This window comes from Eulemur rufifrons, chromosome 9 (assembly GCF_041146395.1).
Source record: "Eulemur rufifrons isolate Redbay chromosome 9, OSU_ERuf_1, whole genome shotgun sequence".
Classification (NCBI taxonomy): domain Eukaryota; kingdom Metazoa; phylum Chordata; class Mammalia; order Primates; family Lemuridae; genus Eulemur; species Eulemur rufifrons.
Window position 1 is genome coordinate 27,502,960 of NC_090991.1, and position 23,105 is coordinate 27,526,064.

At 57.3% G+C, this 23,105-nt stretch overlaps 1 protein-coding gene across 1 annotated transcript in view; it reads left to right on the top strand.

Annotated features, from left to right (window-relative positions):
- CUEDC1 (CUE domain containing 1) overlaps positions 1 to 22,074 on the top strand; it is a 76,753-nt gene extending 54,679 nt beyond the window's left edge. Inside the window, exons 2-11 of the mRNA XM_069481151.1 lie at positions 2,463 to 3,118; positions 7,897 to 8,024; positions 13,133 to 13,259; positions 13,972 to 14,164; positions 14,991 to 15,074; positions 16,865 to 16,936; positions 17,794 to 17,887; positions 18,585 to 18,643; positions 19,498 to 19,568; positions 21,686 to 22,074. Of these exons, the coding sequence (XP_069337252.1) occupies positions 2,780 to 3,118; positions 7,897 to 8,024; positions 13,133 to 13,259; positions 13,972 to 14,164; positions 14,991 to 15,074; positions 16,865 to 16,936; positions 17,794 to 17,887; positions 18,585 to 18,643; positions 19,498 to 19,565 (1,164 nt within the window). The 5' untranslated portion in view covers positions 2,463 to 2,779 and the 3' untranslated portion in view covers positions 19,566 to 19,568; positions 21,686 to 22,074. The remainder of the gene's footprint in view (positions 1 to 2,462; positions 3,119 to 7,896; positions 8,025 to 13,132; positions 13,260 to 13,971; positions 14,165 to 14,990; positions 15,075 to 16,864; positions 16,937 to 17,793; positions 17,888 to 18,584; positions 18,644 to 19,497; positions 19,569 to 21,685) is intronic.
- Positions 22,075 to 23,105: the final 1,031 nt, after the last annotated feature.

Consider the following 23,105-nt stretch of genomic DNA (forward strand, 5'->3'; position numbering starts at 1 on the left):
GGCCAGGCCCTGGCATCTTTCTGCAAGGGAATGGCTTTGACAAAGTGAGAGCCAAGTCCCTCCATCTCTCTTACTAAAGTATCAGGCAGGGAGATGGTGGCTTTACTCCAGACGGCCATAGCACAAGTCACTGACCCCTGTGTGTGATGACACTGTAGCCGCAGACAACAGCCCAGGGCACTGGCTTCTGGGGCCTTCTGGGCCTGAGGTCTGTGTTAGAGGCCACAAGGCAGGTCCCCAGAGCCCAGGACAAAGGCAGCTGTCAGGGTGGAGCCTCATGTTGGAGGGCATTTTGGCAGAGCCAGAGCAGCATCCTCCAACCTTCTGATAGATGGGGGCTGGCGGGAGGTGTGGGTGTCGGGGGCTGGGGTGTCTAAAGCCAGTTGTGAGAAGCCATGTCACACTTGGCTATCTTCCTGTGTTCATTCTCATAACGAGATTCTTGGACTGATCATTTGAGGTCACCCCTCTGTGTCTCCTTGTGAAATGGCTTTGGCCTGTCTGGGCTCTGACTGGCTCATCTGGGAAGAGATGGGGTAGAGGGAGTTGGATGATAAATCATGCTTCACTCAGTCAACAGAATACTACTCGGGCACTAAAAATGATGAAGTAGATCTATATGTTCTGACATGGGAAGATGGCCACAATATATTATTAAGTGGAAAAAACTAGCTGCATAGTAGAATTTATGGTATGACCACATTTAACACATTAACTACCATGTGAGTTATATTTAACTCATGCTAGTTTTGAGCCCAGGGAAAAGCAAAACCTGGGCAAAACTCTGCAGTTGGTTCATGAAGATCTTGTCGATGTTCTTATTGTTACAATTAATATTGACAAGTTAATTCTAAAAAGGTAGATTAAATGAATAGAAATCAATATATTTTGTTTTTCATTAAAGTAGAAAGGATCATTTGTTTTTCAAAGTTTTTATTCTATTTTCATAATAAAACACTGTGGCCCCAAGGGAAACATTTTTTTTTCCTAGGGTGGCAGTCAATGTGTTAAACAAAATAAATTCATACATATGGTAGCATATGCAAAGAAAAAATATCTAGATGTAGACACAGTAGAGTGCGAACATGTTTTCTCAGGGCTGGGAGAGGAAGATCACATTGATTTGCTCACAGGGACGTTTCTGTATCAGCTGTTAAGACTGTGACCCCAAGTCTCGGAAAAGGGAAAACAAGTTTGCACCTGTTTCATCAAACTTAAGAATATCCTTTGATGGAACAGTCCCTTAAAATAAAGCTGCTACTTTTCTACAATTAACAAAATTACTTTAAATCTTGGAGTAAGCACGAGAAAGTCAGAACTAGATGTTTTTAGACACATTCGGCGCAGTTGTCTGCACTAACAGAAACGCAACCTTGGCAGTCATTTACGTGCCTGCTTCTGAGTGGGCCGGATGGTTTTCTGTTGCAGACTTAAGTCCCTAATTGTGCTTGATTTTTATTCTCGTCTATACACGTTCTCAGGCACACTGTGCTGACACTGGGGTCTGGGGAACTGGGTTTGGTGGGGATAAGAACAGAACTTACGATGTACGTGGTTTCTCAAGACATCTTTGAGAAGAAACTTCCAGGGTGTTTTTTTTTTTAATGTGTAAAGACCCTGAGTGCTCCATAAAAACAAATGTGTTTCTGATATAAATAAAACATGTCAGCCTGCCATTGGGGTGAGGACAGTGAAGTCCAGGGATTGACAGTGGCCTGGAGTCTCTCTGCTTCTCTCAGTTGGGCTGGCTGGGGCTTCTCAGGGGAGTGGACTGAGTTTTCGGGCCTCACGTGAGTTCTCCAAGAGTGGGAACTGGCTTCTTCCCCTATCAGCTTGAGGCTCCCGAGGATGGAAACCACGTTTCCTCTCTCACGTTGGAAGCTCCTTGTGGCACTGGGGTGTCCTGTTTCTCGGCACTGCTGTCCCCCGGATTCAGTGGCACTCTGCAGAAGGTGGATGCCCTGGTCGTGGGACCTCAGTGTGAGGCAGTGATGTAGGAAGATGAGGGAATCAGAGACTGTATGGGACTGGAGACCAGAGAGGCAGGACATCTGTCCAGAGCCCCTCCTGCCCTAATCAGGTCTTCAGGGGTCCTTGGCAGTACATGTAGAGACCAGGGGCTCAGGGGCCACATGTCCCAGATTCAAATCCCAGCTCTTCCATTTCCTCAGTATCTATGCCTCAGTTATTCCATCCATAAAATGGGGATGAGTTAGCCTATATAGAGCATTTAGGATGGTACCTGGCTTAGAGGAAGCCTTTGGTAACTGGAGGCGCTCAGGTGGTAGTGTAGAACTGTGAGCTGCTTAATTGCAGCTGGAGAGAAAGCAGAAAGAAGCAGGTCTCCTCTGGGCGTGGTAGGGGTTGCCCCTCCCTGCCCTCATTTCTTAATAGCCCTTGGCTGCCACCCTGAGCGCATGTTTATTTGCCCCCTACCCTGACTCTGTCTTTCTGGGTTTCAGGTGGGACCGTCCGAGGATCGGGCGCCAGGATGCCCCGGGGGTGTGGGTGACCGGCTGTCCAGCCCCGGCACCGCCCAGGCCCGCATGCCGCCGCTCCGCGAGGACTGCTCCCCGAGGGCTGCCTGGGGCCCCGAGCCCGTTGTGTCCTGACAAGGAGCCCCCAGCAGCCCGTTCCTACCCGGCCCCCTTGGGGGCGGAGGCGCCGCAGGAGTGAGCTTCCCGAGCCCGCGGAGCAAGCAAGCGGCCGACGGTGGAGGGACCCTGGGGAACGGGCTTCGTGGCTGGCTGGAAACATTTTCCCTAAGCGGTTCCGCAAAATGACCAGCCTGTTCCGTCGGAGCAGCAGCGGCAGCGGCGGGGGCGGCACGGCCGGGGCGCGTGGGACCGGGCCCGGGAGCGGTGCGGCCGCAGCCCCGCAGGAGCTCAACAACAGCCGGCCGGCCCGCCAGGTGCGCCGCCTCGAGTTCAACCAGGCCATGGACGACTTCAAGACCATGTTCCCCAACATGGATTACGACATCATCGAGTGCGTGCTGCGCGCCAACAGCGGCGCCGTGGACGCCACCATCGACCAGCTGCTGCAGATGAACCTGGAGGGGGGTGGCGGCAGCGTCTACGAGGACAGCTCCGACTCGGAGGACAGCATCCCCCCAGAGGTAGGGACGCGGCCCCGATAATTCACCATCAGCTCCAGCCACCGTTTGGACCCTTAGAGCAGCGGTCCCCAACCTTTTTGGCTCTAGGGACTGGTTTCATGGAAGACAGTTTTTCCACGGACGGGGGTGGCCTGGGGTCGGGGGAGGAGCTCAGGCGGTGATGCCAGCTATGGGTAAACACGCGGCTCAACCCGCCGCTTACCTCCTGCTGTGCAGCCCCGGGTTCCTAAGTTTCACACAGGCGATTCTTCCAGGGCCAGGGTTAGGGATGGGGGTGGCGGAGCTCTGCAGCCTAGTCCCTAACAGGCCATGAACCTATATGGTCCGCAGCCTGGGGGTTGGGGACCGCAGTCTTAGAGGAGCTGGGTTAGTCCCCTGTCTGGGTTCTACCTAGCAAGCAGCCTTACTTCCCCTGGGGAAAGTTACCACCAGTCAGCTGCCTTTTATGGGCAGAAATCACACAGTCATTGAACAAACCCTGAGCACCCACTCAGAGGTGTGTCAGGCATGTTACCTCTGAGTCAGGGGTCATCAGAATCAAGGTGCTTGTTAAAAATGCAGATGCCTGGGCCCCACCCCAACATACTGAATCCTGCTTCCAGGCCTGGAGTCCTCTAGTGTGTATTTTTCAAGAAAGTCTCTTGAACCTCTGAGGGTCCACCTTGGCCAAGTCAGACAATGTTTCTAAAGTCTTCCCGGAGCTCCCAGTCCAGTATGGACTAGAGGCAAGAGTCAGGCACTGGCAGCCTCGAGTGGTAAGTGCTGCGGTGGGATACCTGGAAGCAGCAGAGAGGAGGGGGGCTTCCCAGAGGAAGGGATGGCTGAGCTGAGACCCAAAGGAAGAGTGGAGCCAGGGAAAGGGTGTGCAGGCAAGGGGGAACAGCTCATGCAAAGGCTCAGAGGTGAAATGGCACATGCCTGGTTAGGGGACTGTCAGGGTCCCAGGGTGGGAGGAGACCAGCGAGGATGGTGAGGCCCTGTCGCCGAGAAAAACTCTGGGGCTGTATCCGGAGAGCACAGGGAGCCACGGAAGCGGGTGAAAGTTCAGACTTGCCAGTTAAATCCCTCTGACCACGGAGCGGTGGAGGTGGTAGTGAGCCATCTCCCAACGGTTCTGCTTTCACTGCTGTCTCTCCAGGGAAGTGGCTGGGGAGAGGGGACCGCCACATTGCCACACCGCATCAAGGCCCATCTGCTGGTCCTTCCCAGCCTCACCCAAGAGTTCAGTGCACAACTGGCCCCCCAGTCTCCGCAGAGCCTGCGGTGCTCAGCAAGGCACGCAGAGTCTGTCAGTGAGAGGGCTGCTGCCTGCAGGGGCGTCTGTGACATGCAGCCATGGACAAGACAAGGGCCCAGCAGATGAACCTGTACCAGGCACCATCTTAAGAGCTTCACATGTATCATCTCTTCTAATCCCCACAAACTTTATGACGTGGTGGTATTATTACCCTTGATTACAGTGAGAAAACCTAGACCCAGATATGGCCTCAGAGCCTTTCTCAACACAGCCCTGTAGTCACTCTGCTTTAATCAGTCACCCTGCAGGGAGAGGCCTCCTTGCTCTCCGCCCCTTAGTGGCTGCTGCTGGGACTTCTGTCTCCCAGTGGAGGGGAAGCCCTGTGGGCAAAGACATCTGACGCATCCCTGTGTCACCTGCAGCACCCAGGACAGTCCAGGCACATGGGAGACACTCAGGGAATGTGGAATGAATAAATACTGCCGCTGTCTTTTCACAGCAGGCCATTGCCTCTCTCATTGGTCTGCCTGGTTCAGCCAGTGGAGAGAGTACAGGAAAACCCAGATCCTCTTTGTGGAAAGGAGGGATGAGAGAGAGGGAGAGAGTGTGTGCGTGTTTGCAGATACAGTTGACCCCTTGAGCAATGAGGGAGTTAAGGTCACTGACCCTCCTTGCAGCCAAAAATCTGCATATGACTTTTGACTCCCTAAAAACTTAACTACTAATAGCCTCCTGTTGGCCAGAAGCCATACAGTTGATTAACACACATTTTGTATGTTATATGTATTAAGTACTGTATTACTACAATAAAGTAAGCTGAAGAAAAGAAAATGTTATTAAGAAAACCATAAGAGAGAGAAAACATATTTACTAGTCACTAAGTGGAAGTGGATCCTCATAAAGTCTTCATCCTCAGCATCTGCATGTTGTGTAGGCTGAGGAGGAGGAGGAGGAAGAAGAGGGGTTGGCCTTGCTGTGTTGGGGTGGCAGAGGCAGAAGAAAATCCACGTGTCAGTGGACCCGAGTAGTTCAAACCCATGTTGTTTGAGGGTCCACTGTACATCCTGCAAGCGTGAGCTGGAAAGAAAGTTCTCTGCAAGCTCTGGCCCTCTCTGCATCTCATTTGTCCTGACAGTAGGTAGGATAATACTTCCTCCTTCGTCCACGGCCCTCCCGGCACTGGGCCCCCGCAAGCCTTCACCACCACCTAGGTAGGCCTGCTCTGTGTGTGCGCTTCTGTTTTTCTAAGAATCTTGCTTTCCAAATCGAGCCTCTTCCAGCACCCCTCCCCTCCCTTGGCGGTTTCCCCAACCCCCCACCTTTGGAGCTCTGCCTGGGCGCATTGGCAGGCAGTTCCTGAGCCAGCGGAAAGTGCTTCGGAAAATTTATGAGCAGCAGCTGGAAGGACAATAACTGCTGACTGGAGAAAGCCCCCTCTTGGGGGCTGATGGATGGGGGGCTGGCCTGAGGGGTATCCTTGCCACAGAGAAATAGCTCCTGGCAGATAAATGGCCTAGACCCTGCCCCCTGGAGCGCCTGGCAGGCATCCATCACCCACAGTGAGTTAAGCCAGGAGGCTATAGAGCCGAAAACTTCAGCACCTTTAGAGCCAGAAGAACAAGCTCTTTGTGGCTGGTGGGGGTGGGAGGAGAGAGGCAGGGGAGGTGGCTGGGGTCACTGTCCCTGGGACTTGGGACCTGCCCTTTTGGAGCTTGCCTGGCCAGCCGCCTGCCTCCGCCGTGTTTCCCCAGTTGCTGCCCCAGGAGGCTGCCCCAGGAGGCTGCCCCAGGAGCAGGACAGGGCCTCCTGGTGTGGCCGGGGAGGCCTGGCCACCCTGAGTCGGGGGTGACTGCTGCTGGCCGTGCTCAGCAGAAACCCCAGGCAGCTTCCTTCTGGAAGTAGTTCCTACTGAGCTCTCCTCACCCACTCACTTGGGCCAACCTCAGAGGCTGGCTGCTGTTGGCCTCAAGGCCCCAGCCTGGAACCCTGGCCCTCAGAGCAGAGGGGTCGTGGAAACAGGCTGGGGGACAGCAGCAAGTCCTCTGTAGGCACCAGGTACTTGCTGAGCCACTCTCCTGCTGGGCACCAGAGATTTGCCAGTGAACAGGAGCAGAGCCTCCAGTATTCTCCCTTTTTTTTCCCTTTCTTGTGGAAATTTGGGATAAACAGAGCAGTGGCCCCACAAGCAGCTACATTCTTTTTTTCCTGCAAAAGCATCTGTTTAAATACTTTCCGCCTCAAAGGAAAGAACGTTAGTGCATTCCAGGGCGGGAGGCCTCCTTGGGTCGGGCTGGCTATGTGCACACAGGGCATTGCAGCGTGTGCGTGTGCGTGTGCGTGTGGGTACGCAAGTGCTTCCACGGGCAGGCTCACCCACCCACCAGGGTGTCCCTGCGAGGCTCTGTGTGTGCCGGGCACGGCTGGCCTCAGAGCAGAGAGTGCCAGTGCAGCCAGGCCCAGCCCAGATTTGCAGAGGCGGAAGCAGAGGCAGCTTTAGCAGTGACTTCTGCAAACTCACTTGGTGTCTGGGGCCTCGGGCCGATTCACAGCCTCTGAGCCCTTCACATGTTCTTTGGTCTTGGAGGAGATGGGAACAGAGCTATAGGAGAGAACAGGAGGCTAAGATGGAGGCCAGGCTGGCGTGTGTGGCTGCCTCCTGCCCCAGACTCCTCCGTGTACCTCTGGGGAAGGGTCCAGGTCAGTCCACACAGCAGGAACCCCAGCCTTTGCCCAGCCTGTGGCCTTTCCCTGCCCCTCTTCCTGGCTCCTGGCTGAAAGGAGGAGTCCAGGAGAAAGAGCAGCCATCCTGGTCTGTCCCCTTGTCACTGTCTGCCCGGAGAGTCCAACCTGGTGTGTAGTCACTGCACCCGAAGTGGGACACCCTTGTAGTCCAAGTTGAAGACTCATTTCTAAGAAGTGTGTGGCTTTTGCCATGTCACTTAGCCTAGGCCTCAGTTTCCCCATTTATAAAAATGGGGTTAATGATCCATATCGTACCGTGCCAGGTCGTTTGAGGTCAAGATGAGATAGCGTATGTGAAAGTACTTGGAGAGAGGGTATGAATGATGTTATCATCAAAGAACAGCACATGTATAGGACAGCATGTGAATCACAGTGCACAGCTCAGCGAAGTTTCACAGCGTAACAACAAACCACATTATCTGCACCGGATGGAGAAACGCCATCGGTGGCACCTGGAGCCCCCAGGCGCCCCTTCCCATCCCTGCCCGCTCCACCCAGGGCACCCTGCTCTGCCCCCATCGCTGTGTGTTTGTTTCGCCTGTTTCTGAACCTTACTTGGATGGGCAATGCTGCCATGAACGTTGTTTTGGGGACGTGCACTTTCACGTCCGTCCAGTATGCTGGAATTGCGGGCTCAGAGCTGGCCGAGCGTTTAGCGTTAGTAGGGAAGGCCAAGCAGCTCGCCAAGGCGGTGGAGTTCCCTCATTACACATCCTCGCCCACACTTGGTTTGTCTGAATGTTATTTAAATTTGAGGAAGGATTATTAATATATTTTTTCTTTGTTGTCTCTGATTTAGATCTTGGAAAGGACTCTGGAACCTGATAGCTCCGATGAAGAGCCCCCGCCTGTGTACTCCCCACCAGCCTACCACATGCACATGTTTGACCGGCCTTACCCTCTGGCTCCCCCCACGCCACCTCCCCGGTGAGAATCCAGCTTGTCCCCGAGCACAGGGTAGCAGGGAAGGGGACTAGGGGTTGGGGTTGTGTACAGACACAGCAGGAAGCTTGGCTGGACCCCTCAGTGTATTATTCTACCAAGAATAGGCTTCCACGGCAGCAAGAAACATTTTAGCTAGATACCAGAAGGAACTTGCAAAGTGTAAGGTTTGCAAGAGCAAACATTTACTAAATTCCTACTCTAGGCTAGGTGGTCCCTAGGGGACACAGAGTAAAGTAAGACTCAGCCTCTGCTTTCAGGAGCTTATAGTCAAGGGAGATGCCAGAGTAGGAATGACAAACACATGGAATGTTTGCTGACACTTCCCATCCCAAGCCTATGGCAAACATTGCTAATCAATCACTGTGCTCCTTCCTGCTGAGTCAAAACAGAACCTCAGCATCCTCCTCAACACAGCACTCCCAGGCAGTCACCAGTGATTGAGGGATGGCTGTTTGCCATTCTTGGACTAAGGGTGTTGTGGGGATTTTTAAGCAATGGGACCAAGTCTCTTTTGGGGGGATAGTTTGATAACTAGAGGCAGGGGAGTAGACTTCAAGGTCCCTGGAAACTTCTTCCAGTTCAGAGACTATAATTTGGAAGCTTAAAATGAAGCTGGTTGCCAGCAGGGTCCCATGGGGCTCTGAGATGCTTGCTTTTTGGGCTCCATGTTTGTATCGGGGCTGCTGGGAGCCAAGGTGTTGCCTCTTTGTCCTGGAACTGCCGCTCCTTAGAATGACTCAGGCCTGGGCTGGGGAGGGGTGAGGGAGGTGATGGGACAGGGCACTTGCACCAGTGGATCCTTCCTTGGGGGATCTTGGGAGCCCCCGAGCAGTGGTGGTGGAGAACTCTGTCATCCGACAGGTATAGCTCCCACTTACGAAGCATCCTCAGTGCCAGCAACTGAGCAGGTTCTTTACCTACACCATCACATTGAAAGCAGAGGTGGGCACTGTTGTCACCATCCCCATTGCACAGATGAGGAAACTGAGCCTCCAGAGGTCCCATGACTTCCCCAGGACTAAGAGCTGGAATTCGAATCCAGGTCATTGTGACTTCAAGGCTAATCACTCTTCTCTGCTGTGTCCTGTCACCTCCCTAATGAGAAAAATCTGCGTAATTGCAGCTTAGGGAGTGGACGGAGTCCTAGAAGGCTACTGGGAGGTGGGGGGAGTGTGGTGTTTTGAGTCAGGGGCAGGAGCACAGCCAGGGTCTTTATCACAAGTGCTACCAGGAGACGGCAGGCGATGCTGAGGTGGGTCTGGGTGAGACCTAGGTAGGACGTGCACCCTGGAGGGGTCACAGAGCCCAGGGCTAAGTGATTTTCCTTTGACGTTTTTTTAAATATCCCAAGATGCTTTTGCAAAAAAGTTTAGCTTCTGTTAGGCAGAGTGGTTCTGCCTAGTTTTCAGAAGGGAAAACTGAGGCTGTAAGAGAGAGAATCCCTGTGTGTGTGTGTGTGTGTGTGTGTATGTGTGTGTATTCTTTATAGAGACAGTGTCTCTGCCTCACTGTGTTGCCCAGCGTGGACTTGAACTTCTGGGCTCAAGTCATCCTCCCATCTCAGCCTCCCGAGTGGCGGGGTCTACAGGTGCATGCCACCGTGCCCAGCTAAGAATCCCAATGTAAACGTGTCAAGGGTATCCTGGCCACATCCTCCCTCTTACTCTGGCTGGGTGTTCATCCTGAAGCGGGTAGGGTAGGGCCGGGGGGCAGGGGCAGTGCAGCCCAGTGATGGGAGCCCCGCTTGGAGGGAAGGTGACCTCAGCACTAGACCGGGGCTCAGGAGGCCTTCTTCAGACCCTGTGGACTTTGGGCAGGCTACTGCCCTTGCCTGAGGTTCAGGGGCCTGGCTGAGGAAACGAAGGCTGGGCTGGGGGCACAGGCACTGAGAAGAGCTTGAGTCGCTGAGTCTGACAGAAGCAGCCTGCTCTTGTCACCCTCTTCCTGCGGCTGCCTGACTTCTGATTCTTCAGGTGCCTCTGCTCTGTGGCCTTTGGCTCATTAATTAACCTCTTTGAGCTTCATTTGCCTCCTCTGAAATGGGAATACTAATTTCCACCTCAGCACAGTTATGAGGATTGAGTGAGATGCTGAGTGCTGAGTGCTTAGCGCAGTGCCACGTCTGGACAGAGCTATAATCTGAGGTTTACTGCTCCTTCCTGCCCGCCGCTGCACTGGCTGGCCTCGGAGTTCAACATTGAGACCAGCGGCGAGGCTTCCCCCAGAGGCCAATATTCAGGAGAGACACGTGTCCCTCTGCCCTAGGATGGCTCTGCTAGGCCCACGTCTACCCCCAGGCCACCTCCAGGGCCTCGTCCAGTCCCTCCATCCAGGACATTCATTTCCAGCATGTATCAAGTCACTGAGATGTGCAGGTGCTGAGCCATGTGTGTGACGCAGAGATGAGCACAGCACCGCCTCGTCCCCTCCACTCCCCACAGGGAGATCAGCCTCGGGAAGCTGTGGACACGGGGGTGGGGAGGGCTGCCTGGAAGAACTGATGTCCAAGCTGTGACCCGAGGGCCACCCTTGCATTAGTGTGGGAAGGCAGAGGACAGGAAGGCATTCAGGCAAAGGAAACAGCATGTGCATGGCAGGGAAGAGGGGACCATCTGGGGAATTCCTCCAAGCATCTAAAGGCTGAGTGAGGCTGGAGGGGCAAGCAGGCCGTGGGGACTTTGTGGCCTTCACACCAGCGGAGAGTACTGAAGGGGTTTAGGCTGGAGAGTGACATGGCCAGGTTAGTGTTTTGGGAGTCTCCCTCTGGCTGCCAAGGGAGGCCAGAGTTGAGTGGGGCAGCCGTCTGGCCTCCTTCTGCCACCTCCAGTCACTGGGGTGCCCCGGGGGCTTGCAGATGGGACAGAGTCTGGGTGTTGCCCTGCAGGGGCACAGAGGCAGGCCCATCGCCCGCCGGGGAGCATACTTGGAACGCCAGGATCCCTGGGCCCAGATTTGCCTGGTCCATCTATGGGCCCTGGGGACAGGACTTTAATGAACCCTTGTGGACCTCCGTGTCCAGTCTACCAAAAATCCTGCCTGAAAGCCCTCTGAAATCCTTCTCTGTCAGGTCCGATGTTCGGTGGGTAAACCGGGGGTCTGATGGGGCCTGAAGTCCTAGTTTTAGGGTCTGAGGGTGGAGTTTCGGCCAGAGATCCGCCCCAGCCTTCTCTCTCCTTCCCCTCCCCCAGCCTGTCCTTCCCTCCGTCTGTCTGAAAGACAGTCTCGGAAACCCAGGGGAGCCCTCCGCACAGGCCGCCTGCTGTTTTTCCGTTGAAATTACAGCCTTGGAAGTTTTTTATTTGCCTCTCCGCTCATTGCTGACATTCCTTTCCCACCACAATGGATGGCTGGGCTGCCTGCGCTCGGAGCCCTCGTCTGGCTCTCGCGGCTGTGGGCTGACCTCATCTCCACCGGTGCCAGGGCCCGGGGCGGGGCGGGGGACCGCGGGCCCAGCAGCAAGGGAAACTCAGCCGAGAGCAGGGGTCTCGCCGCTCCTTAGGTGTCTCAGTGGCTAGAGGGGTCCGAGGGCAACTCCGGGGCTCTCCCTCTGCGACTTCCCAGGGTGGCTCCGAGCTGCGGTTAAGTTGGGGGTGGGGACCCAGGTCCCAGATAAAGGCCCAGAGACCCCAGGAAGGGCAATGCCGCCGGGGAGGATTTCTCCCCGCTGTGGCTGGGGGTGGTCTGCGAGTCCCTGGGAGATGGGGCATCCTCGCCCCTGCCTCTCAGGCCTTTGGAGAAAAATGAAGCCTGCAGCAGTGACAGAAGGTGGCAGAGTGATGGAGAAAGAAATCTGGCCCAGGCCTGGGAGTCCCAGACCGTTGCTTCTCCCGTGTCTGTGCAGCAGGAGGGTGGACGAGGCGTGCGGGAGTTCCCTTGGCTCCGGTCTGCAGTGCTGAGCTCCCACCAGGCGCTGAGCAGCTGGTTATCCCGTCTGCTGCCGCCCCCGCCCCTTCCCCTCTCCCCCGCCCGGCCACCGCCCAAAATAGAAAAGGAAAGGAAGTTATTTCCATCGTCAGCGGCAGCCCGGAAAAGCTCCCCTCCAGTGAGGGGGCGGGCGGGATTCCTGGAGCTGGAGACCAAATCAAAGCCAGGCCCGAGAGTGAGCACGGCCCCCTCCGTGGGCCCTGAGCTGCCTCCTCAGTGTGTCATTTCCCTGATTCAGCAGAACACGTGTCCTGCGGTTGCCACGCTGCAGGCTACCGAGGAGCTGCGGGGAGCTCCTGGCGGGGCTCCAGGCTGCCCTCGGGCGGCCGGACGGGAGCCTGGGGGTCAGGGAGGGCGTGTGCCGCCCCCTCCCTCCCTCTCCACCGGGGGCCTAGCTGTTGGCCTCTGCCACGCACCTGGCCTAGGAAGAGCGTCTCCCCAGCGCCCTCGGGACGGAACGAGATCCCTTCCACGCTCATCTCTCCGGACGCCTTTCCAGAACACTGTTCCAGACAGCCTCATGAGGGGCTCCCAAGCACTTTGGCAGGGAGGTATTAATAGCAGTTTCTAGATGAGGAAACTGGGCCCCAGAGGAACACGGTCTCACCCAGGATGGTCTCAAGCTGCTGGCTGGTGGCTGAGCCAGAACTGGAGCCGGGATCCACTTCACTCTAGGGCTCCTGGCGTCCGCCTGCACGTGCTCCCTCCCCAGCAAAGTGACGTGCAGGTGCGCTGTGCTGGTAGTGCCCTGTGTATCTGTTCATTTGCACCATACCTGTTACTCAGCAGCCGTGAGCTCTGCACCGTGCTAGGTGCTAGGGACGTAGGAATGAAAGGACACGATCCCTGCTGTCCCTTAGAGGCACTCATGAACATCCACGTCTAAATCCACAACGTTCCGTGTTAGCACCATGAGCAGAGCTCTCTGGGTCTAGGGACCTGTGAGTGATGGGAGGGCAGTGACCGTCGCTGCTGGGGCTGGGCATTAGCTGAGCTGATGGAGAAGAGTCTCCACTGATGAGGCAGGGCGATGGGCCTCTGCTCTGGAGGCAGCGGAGGACACGGGAAGCTCTGAGCAGGGTCCACCTGCCTGAGGACCTGGTGTGGGGGTCCTCCTGCCCCAGAAGACCTGAGGCTGGGCTTGACTACTCCCTCCCACCCCACAGGATCGACGCACTGGGCTCCGGACCTCCTCCGAGCCAGAGGCGCTATCGGAACTGGAACCCACCACTGCTGGGCAACCTCCCCGATGACTTTCTCCGCATCCTGCCTCAGCAGCTGGACAGCATACAGGTGCCAGGGGCTGCCGCCACCTCCCACTCCCACCTGCACGTCCAGCAGCAATCTTTGCCCACACAGTGTGTGCCAGCCAGTTTCACTTCCTGATTTGCTGCTGAACTATTTCTGTTGCCCTGGGTTTATAGGGAAAGAATGCTGAACCGAAAGCCTCACTTCCCATCGGCCAGGAGGTTTCCTGTTCTGCCCAGGGAAGATGGCAGCCTGGGGCGGTTCTCTCCTGCAGGGGCACCTCAGCTGGAGGGAGGTGGGCATGGGACAGCCAGTGGCAGAGGGCCAGGGTACCGCCTTCCCTCCCTTGGGAAGGGGCCAAGGCAGCCTCTCCCCAGACGTTGGCCTGCCCTGAGGGGCCCCTGCAGGGGTGACAGGCTCACCCTGCAGGCAGCTGGTACCAGGAGGGTTGCGTTGAGTTTGGGAATCCATGTGGGGGCTGGTGAGCAGTTTGCAAATCCCTTCTCAGGACTATTCAGGGTGTAGACGAAAACACAAGGTGGTCCACAGTGGGGAAGGAAAACAGTTTTTATGTCCTCGCTGCTTCCTCAGCAGAGAGGGCTCTTCCGTGGGATTTTGGCTGCCCCAGTAGGAAGTGTGGGCCTCAGGGTGGGGCTAGAGGATCCTGGGAAAGGGCACGTGTGCACCAGATGTACCTGGATGTTTGTGCAACAGGTGCCCTGCGAGTAGGCGTTCACCATGCTCGCTCTCCTTTCAGGGTAACCCGGGGGGCCCCAAGCCTGTGAGCAGAGAGGGAGGCCCCCCTGCCACGGCCGGGCCTGGGCCCCGAGACCAGGAGAGCCGCTGGAAGCAGTACCTGGAGGACGAGAGGATCGCGCTCTTCTTGCAGAACGAGGAGTTCATGAAGGAGCTGCAGCGCAACCGCGACTTCCTTCTTGCCCTGGAGAGAGGTGGGCTCTGGGCGGGGGGGGAGGGCGGGCGCTGGGGCCGCTTCTCCATGGCCAGAGAAGGGAGTTGGTACTGGCCTTGGCCTTGAAATTCAGAAGAGCACTGAGCTGGAGGCCAAGGGTGCCCCTTGGCAAAGGGTGACAGGGATAATAGAGCATCGGCCACAGGCAGGCATGATGTGTCTGGGGCCCCAGGAACACAGTGACTGGGTCCATGGGCGCCAGAGTGGGAAAGACCCCTGAGAGGAGGACCTTAGAGCAGGGGCTCTCAAGTTTTTGGGGTATTTGGGTTTTCTTTGGGTGGAAGATCCTGCTCCCCAGTCTGGCTGCCTTCTTCCCACAGGGTGGGAGTGTGTTTGGGAAGGAGGAGGTGAAAGGCCATAGAGGTCTGTCCTTGTGGCGGTCACAGGGCAAGGGCTTGTGTATGTGTGTGCAACTGATGGTGTGTTGGTGGGGGAGGCGCGGGTTGTGCGGGGAGAATGTTGGGCTGAGATGGAGGCGGCCCCAGGCTGGCCCTGGCTCTGCAGCTAAGGTGCTGGAGCTCTCAGGGCTTTTCCTTTTAAATTAGGGGGTTTGGACACTATGATCTCTCAGGGTCCTTCTAATTCTGACATTCCAACATTCCAGGTGGTTGTCAGGCAGTAGTTTCTGTCATCACTGGTTCTTTGAGAACCAGTAGACGTTGTGTACACCCGTATTTGTGTGCCTGTGCGTGCTCATGTGTGATTCTGGGGGTTCAGCCTCCAAAAACTTCCTGTGTCTCAGCCCAGCCTGCCCCTGGGAGCCCAGGAGCTAACCTCCCTGACCTGAGAACATGGTCCTTTTCCAGATCGATTGAAATACGAATCCCAGAAATCCAAGTCCAGCAGTGTGGCTGTCGGAAACGACTGCAGCTTTCCCTCTCCTGTCCCAGGTAACCTTGCCTTCCGGGGAGAGGAGCCTGGAGGACTTTGCATATTTGGAGTTTGGGGGTAGAGTGAGCAAATAGAGGGTGGGGGCCTTGGCTTCCTCAGCAGACTGAAGAGGCTGCTTCTGCCCCCACATCCACACCCATTGTGGAGTGTGATGGCTGTTCCACTTTGCAGCCCTGGGTTCTTACCAATCCAGTGGCTGCTGGGGTCTCTGAGCCCACAGCTGCGACTGGCCAACACAGGCTGGCTGAACTTCCAGCCTGTGCTTGGAGTATAGGCTAGAAGGGCACCCTGCATCTTGCAACATCCCGTGGTGGGGAGTGGATGCAGGAAGGACTCACAGACACATAGGGCTTGGTCTCTGCCTGGGGGGACTTAGGGTCTTGTAAGGAGATATGTCCAAGAAACAGAGCAGACCAGCAAAGCTGAGGACGTACTTGTTGATCATAGCAAATGTGTGGAGAGAAGGAGGGCAGGATTAATCTGGGAGAGTTCATTCACTCATTCGGTAGTGGGGAATACCTACCGTCTGCTAGGCCCCGCCCTAGGTGTTGGAGGAAGAGAAGTTTCAAGCTCTGTGTACAGGGGGTGAGAAGAAAAGTGTTGCCTCAAAAGAGGGCCAGGCCCTTCTGCTCAGGTGTCCTAATGGCTGGAGGAGGACCCGGGCTGGGGGGCAGCAGGGCTATGGGGAAGCACGGACCAGAGGGCTGAGCCGGAGCTGGGAACATGGGGCACAGGCCCAGGTGTCCTTGGTTCCACACGTGGCACTCCCCCCCCTTTTGCCTGGAGCAGACTTTACATGGTGCAGTGGGGTTGGGCAGGGGCAGGGGCAGGGGGGAGCTGAGCCCTTACAGGGTGTAGTGGAGGGGGCACGGGGCAGAAGGAGTTCAGCTGACCCCAGCTCGATGAGAGAAAATCCTGTGGAACTGATTCATAAGCAACAGGCTGGCGGCTTAGGCCCCACCAGATGCGCATCTGGGAGTTTTAACCAGAGCCTCTTGTCCTTGATCCTGAATTAACTAGAGACACCAGGGCTGCTGAGATGGATCAGAATGACTCAGAGGGGACTTATCAGACAAGGTGACTGGGGATTAGCCGCGTTGCAGGATGCAGAGCAGGGGCTTTAGCATGGGCGGTGACAGACCCAAGTGGGTGCTCACTGAGCCGGGAGCCTGGGTGGCCTGGCTGGGCTCTGACCCTAGGACTGGCCCCACTCTCATTCCTACTCGCTAAGGAGCCACAAACCCTGTGTCTGGGAGGGAGGAATGGAGGAGGCTGACCCTAGAAGGAAGGAGAAGGGACTCGCCTCTGGCGAATGCCGGCTGTGTACCGTCACCCCATCTGACTGTCACATGCGTGTCGGGTGCAGGCAGGCGCGAGGGGTGCCAGTGAACGTTTAACAGCCAGCTCTTGAGTGCAGGGCAGGCCCGGCTTGCAGCACCTGGCGACCTCCGTGGTGGACATACTCCCACCACAGCTGCTTCCAAGCTACCAACGTGACTTCTGGAACCGTAGAGTTAGTCCGAGAAGCAGGCAGTTGGGACCCCCTGGCTCTCCACGCACACAGCAGACCACGAGATGGTTCCCATTTTTACAAAGGAGGAAACTGAGGCCCACGGAAGGGAGAAGTGCTCCCAGAACCCCACGTGTCCTCCTTGTTTCAAATTCCCCTTGGTCAGGGAAGAAGCCGGCTCTTTGTGCCCTTCCTCAGACGGGAGGATGGAGCTGAAACAGCCCTGCCGGCGGCTGCTCTTCTCTCTGGCCGGCCCTCACCGGTGTCATCTCCTTCCAGGAACTGGTGACGCCAACCCCGCTGTGTCTGAAGATGCCTTATTCAGGGACAAGCTGAAACACATGGGAAAGTGTGAGTCCAGCCCACCCCCCCCTTCCCTCTCCAGCTCTTCTGAGACGGGCCCTGTGGGCTCACGGGATCGGGGGACCCACCCACAATGTTTAGTGTGGCCGACTCTTGGTGAACCGAAGTGACATTTTAATCGCAGGCTGGCTTCCTCGGCCTTCCTGCCTCACTTGCCACTGCAGCTGAGTCTGGATACAAATTAAGTTTTAAATCCTCTTGAGCCAGCTGTCTGCAGAAAAATAATGCGCCGCACATGCCCTCACCCTGACTGTAGCACTCACATTCTCTGCGCGCAGACACCCCCGCTAAGCCACGCTCTGTGGGGGCGGAAGGCCTTCAGGGTGGGGGACCTCGTTCCACAAAGTCCTGCCAGCCCCGAATGCCCCCTTTCCCTCCCCACCACGCAGCCCCACATCCGTGCCTGCACGAGGCTGCCCTCCTTTCCGGCTCCGTTTCAGGGAAAATCTCAGATTAGTCATGGAGATCCCAGAACCAACTCTGGAGGTGGCTAGGGGAGGGGCGGGAAGGCAGTGGCAGCGGAAAGAAAGCCAAGATGCGTTGCAGTCTGTTGCAGCTGGGGAAGGAATACCCGGATCTTGGGCTGCCGGCTGTCCCTAGGTCTGGCTCATGGTGGCCTGTGCTGCCCCTGCAGGCCGACCTGGGATGGCAGCCTGGCTCCCATGGTGACCTCCATGGTCTGTGATTCCTGTCACCTCCCCCTCTCCGGGCTCCAACCCTCGTCTTCCCCCTTCCCCTACCTGGGGTCGGGGGGCTGGTCCGCTCCTGGCCTCCCTATACCTGTGGGGAGGCCATCTGGTGTTCTGGCTGCCGACAGAATGACTCACAGGTCTCTCTGTCCCCAGCCACCCGGAGGAAGCTGTTTGAACTCGCCCGAGCCTTCTCTGAGAAGACCAAAATGAGGAAGTCAAAGAGGAAACACTTGTTGAAGCATCAGTCGTATCCTTTCCAGCTGGCACTGGGTGGGGGAGGTGGAAACCAAGGGTCACTGAGGCAGACCCCCACTGGAATCCCCGAGGCTGTGACCTTCTCCAGGAGTGGTGGTCCCCCCTGCCTCCCATGAGCCAGGCCACTAACCCACTGCCCATCTCCTGGTGCCAAACAAGAACCAGGCCTAGGGTGCGGGGCTACAGCTCCTGTCGTCCTTCTGCAGGCTCAGAAGTTGTCCTATAACTTCTTGTTTTTTTGGTCTGGGGTAATCTGCATCTTAGGAGAAAAATTGGTTCTTCCCTCAAAAGCAGCAAACCTGTCCCTGATTTCTCTAGCTGAGCTGGTGCACGGATCCGCCTTATTGCAAGCACCTTGGCCTTGCCTTCTCATGTTCAGTTCCTCTAGTAGAAATACGGTTCTCCACATTTTCACCTGAACTCCCATCCGTGCTTGTCACATAGGGCCCTGGATATTACAACCAAAGGGGAGCAGGGAGAGAGCCGCTTCTGTCCGCAGAGATGGGAGTGGGCGGGAGTGTCAGGCCCTGGCTGCAAGGCTGACACCGAGAAGGAGCTAGCAGAGGCAGTACTGGGGGTCAGGTGGGTGTGGTGGTTGCCTCCTGGGCTTCAAGGGTGGGGTGGGGAACTGGGAGGCCTAGGACAGTGCCTGTCCATCCCTGGGACAGTTTTCCTGAACTGCCCGCCAGGCTAGGGGCTGCCGCGTCCACAGCCAATCTCCTGGATGACGTGGAAGGCCACGCTTGTGGTGAGACAGGAGGGGAATCTTAAGCTCCAACTTGCCTGTGATTGGTGATTCTCCCAGAGGAGGTCCTGGGTGTTTCACCGGTGGCCCCAACCTGTCAGGGAGGGAGCACCCATCCTGGGGACATGTCGAGGGTTGGTGGGCAGGTGACCCAAAGAAACGCATCTTCCCCACTTGGTCCACATTGCTTCTCCCTTCCTGCAACCCCTGAAAGGAGGTCCTAGACCCACCTCCACCTAGATCTCTACCTGCAACATAAAGTGCCAGGTACCGTCTCTAGAATATCCTCTGGGGCGTGAGGGGGCAGACAGGCTTACCCACATGGAGGGGCATCAACTTCAGAACCAAGCGCTGGGCAGGACTTCCCTCTTCTAAGTCTCACTCCCCACTCCCTGGCAGTCTGTGGGCCCAGGGCCTTTCACTTTCACCCAGTCCCTTCCAAAGGCCCTGTGAGCCAGAAGACCCTGCCAGGCCCACAACTGAACTCCAATCCTCATGCCACAGAGCAAGAGGGACCCTTTGGGCATCAGGAGACATCTAGAAACAAGGACAAGAAGGGGCTTGGAGGTTATCTAGATAGTCCAACTTCCCCATCTCATTTATAGCTGAGGAAACTGAGCCCCAGAGAGGAGGGAAGAACTTGTCCAGTGTCTCAGAGCTCAGTGATGGAGCCAGGCCAGCACCTGGGTGTCCTACTGCCTCTCTCACCAGATCCATGCATCCCCCACCTGGGGTTCGGCATGTCCCGAATGAAGAGGGCAGAGCGAGTCAGGTCAGCTCTCTTGCCCAGTCTGAGGGACCTGCCTGAGCAAGGCCCTGCAGGGTGCAGGGTGAGGCAGCTTTCCTCTGGTTTTCAGATGAAGACTTCCGGGGAAGGCGGCAGGAGACCCCCAAGGTGGAGGAAGCCCTGCGAGAAGGACAGTAAGAGGTAAGACCTGGAGCCATAGCTGCCCCGGGACTGGCCAAGGCCATGCCCTGCTACCTCTATACCCGTGTCTTCTCAGGTGTCCAGAGGTGCTGGGCTGAAACACCTGGGTAGCACGGGTCCTGGGGCTCCTCCCTCATAGTCGTGGCAGGGACACAGGCTTCTGCATGGCAGCTAGTCTTCTGTACTGTTTATTCATTCATTTGACGAAAGATAAACCATACCTGCCTGTGTCAGGTGCTGAGAACAGGAAAACAAAAATCAGCTTTGACCTTGAATAGTTAACAGCCCAGTTGAGAAGATAGTCCAGGACACACGTGGCACAGTGAGAGGACAATCTAAGAAAAACAGAGGTGGCCTCAATCCAGCCATGCACACACAGAACTCTCTCCAGCCCCCTGCTTGGGTTGGGTGGCCCGGGACCTGCCACAGCCAGATGAGGAGGGATGAGGACACAGGTCCTCGAGGGAGCTCTGTTTCTGGCCGGAGCCCTGGACTCCGGGGCTGTTTTTCCTCCTGTCTCCCCGTGCACCCCTCTAGGGGAGAAACAGAATGCTAAGGCCTCCTGCAGGACTTGCCCCCTCCCCCTATCAGGAGGCAGCCTGCCCACCCTTCCCCAGTGGCTGGTCTGGTCCCAGAGGGCAGCATCCACAAGGCTTTCCTGGGCTGACAGTGTGGCAGGTGTAGTCCTGTTTCAAACCTCAGGAAAGTCACATGGAGGGAGATAAACCAGGAAATACAAGCACCCCTCCACCTGGGCAGCCGGCCCTCACTCCCCTGCAGCTGCCTCCCTGCCACAGCCCTCTGCAGGCACCTCCAGCCCCTTCCATCCTCCTCAGGCTTTGCCCACACACAGAGCTCCACCCCGCTGCTCCCCAATTCCCTGGAGTGCCCAAATAGAGCCCACCAGGGAAACGCCTCAGCCCCCACTCCATGTTGCTGCCGTCTCCCACCCCCTTCTCCTTCCCACTGGTCCCCGAGGAAAACCGGTCCTGTCCAAAGCCACCTGCGTTGGAACCTTGCTCATCATTTATTCTCTCCTAGGACTTGCAGCTTTTCCCTCTCCAGCTCCTTCTTCAAGTTTACATCCTCCTCCGCCCCCCCTTAAAAACCAGGGGTCCCTAGTATCTTCCTCAGCATGCTCCTTCATCTGCTGCAGGCTGGCAGCTCTTGCCACCACCCTGGACTGGCTCAAGGAGGTCACCTACCAGCTCCAGGGCCCCATGCTAGTAGTCTGCACTCTCCGAGTGCTCTTCCCACCCATGCTGCCCGGGTTCTTTCCCAATGGCTCACCCTCCCTCCACTCCTGTGAGCCAGAAAGCCTGTTGCTCCTCTCCCTCCCTAAGTACCCGCTCTCCCTGTTGCTCTGCCCTTGACCCTCTTCCCAGTCTCCTCACTCCCCACTCTGGCAGCTCCACCGTCCTCTTTTATAGCACCAGCAACAGTTCTGTGCAGTTGGCTCCACAGTCTGAATCTCCATCACAGTTATTTCCAGATCTGCTCCGTGTCCCCAGCTGCACCCACAATTGTCCTTCCAGCCTTGGATGTCAACTCGCTGAGAGCCAGACAGTGTCTGCTCCTGACTGCCCTTTCATTTCTCCTATTCCTCCCATCACCTAACAGCCCTAGTCTCTTCACTGACCCTACTCTGCTCCCGCACCGCCAGAGCACCACTTGAGTTCCCTTTCTCCCTGCTCTTTGAACAGGTCTTCTGAGTGAAGTCTTAACCACTCCTCAGCCTGGTGTCTGGGGCCTACCAAGTTGTGGCCCCAGTTTACTTTTCTGCCCCTATAGGTCCCATGTCTAGCTCCTCTGAGCTCCCAGTCTGAGAATGCACCCGGCCCCTTCCCCTACAGCTGCTTCTCCCCTGGAATTCTATGCCCCCACTCCATCTCTGGCTGCCAGAGTCCCTGCAGCTCGGCAAGTTGGAGCATTTCTAGGAGTCTGGATGAGGGAGATGACGCAGGCAGAGTTCCAAGGCTGACCTAGAGGCCCTGGAGAAAGGAGAAGGGTCCTGTCCTTGGTGGCTTCTGCCCAAAACTGTCTGTCCAGAAGCCAGTGACCAGGAAAGACCACTGGGCTTCTCTGAAAAAGACTTCTCTCATCCCTTTCCCTGCCAGGTGCCAGCAGCTCCTCCTCTCCGGAGGTGATGTGACCCGTGGGGACAGCCAGAATGCAACACTGGCCCCCAGCTGAAGGGCCCAGCTGCAGCCAGAGAGATGGTGCTTGAGAACTGAGGCCTAGTGGTCTTCCGGCCACAGTCCAGCCCAGCCACTGCCATTTTCCTTGGGACTAGAATTTTGGAGTTGCCATCCTGCCATCAGAGGAAGGACCTGGGGCTAGAGGCACCAGCCAATCAGAGCCCCTTTTGTAGCCCGGCTTTTCTATGGGCAAGGAGTGGAAATGTGGGAACCCCCCTTCTGAAAAAAAAAAATTCCAGGAAACATGCAAAAGTTGGAGTATGGGAAAAGGCAAGATGACCCTACCAGAGGCTCTGGTCTGAAGGTGGAGCCTCCTGCCCTTCCCCATCTCTCCTGCCGAAGACTCTATCAGCCCCCACCCCACCCCACCCCCATCCCCCTCTGGCCACCTTGTGCCCTTTCTCCTCGCAGCCTCCTGCACCTCGGCCTTTCCCCGGGCTGCCGACCCTCCGCACGACCCCTACCCACAGTGCGGGTGGGAGAGCCCTGGGCACCCTCTGCTGGGGCAGCCTCCCCTTCACCCAGCAGGGATGGGGAGGTGGGGCCCTGGAGCTGGAGGACTCAGGCTAGGCAGGGTCTTTAGTTTGGCAGAGGACAAAAGCCAGTGCAGGAGTCATGCCACAGCGGGGGCCCACAGGGCCTCTGGCTCTTCAGCTGGACTGGAAGTCAGGCCGTCCTCTTAGGGCGGCCGCGGCGGGTTCCGGAGTGACCCCTCGAGAAGGCGCAGGCGGACGAGCAAGGTGGAGGGGCTGTGCGCCTGGGTGGGAGCGCCTGGGGCAGAAGGGCTTGCCGGGTGCCGCTTGGGAAGAGCGAGGTGCTGCGAGGAGGAAAACTCCCACCCCACGAACGCTAACCCGGCATCAACCACTGCCAAGGGCAGGGCGGCCGCCGCGTCTCTCTGGCCCCGCCCTCGCCACGGGACCGCGCGGGCCTTCCCCGGCGCGGGAGCCTGGGCGGGCCGCGGGCGCCGGAAGCAGCCTGGGCCCGCTCCCGGCGTGGGGCTGCGGCGTGGGAGTGGGATCCGATCCTGGGGAGGCCTCGGTGGCCCCGAGTTCGTGAGGGCGCAGCCGAGATCGCACCTCGCCCCGCCCAGACTCTGGAGCCCCCTGAGCTCCCGAGAGCGGTGGGCGCGGGAGGCCGGACGCGCCGCCGCCGAGCGTGACCAAGTTTGGAAGCGCGCGCGGGGCCGGGGACGCTGTCGCGGGGGCGCCTGCCGAAGAGGGGCGCTCGTCCTCCGCTGCTCCCCGCGGCCAGGCCTGCGGTCCCTGGAGGGAGGGAGAGGTCCCCAAGGAGCCACCCTGGGCCGCCAGCCCGAGCTCCAGAGGGGTCTGAGCCCGAG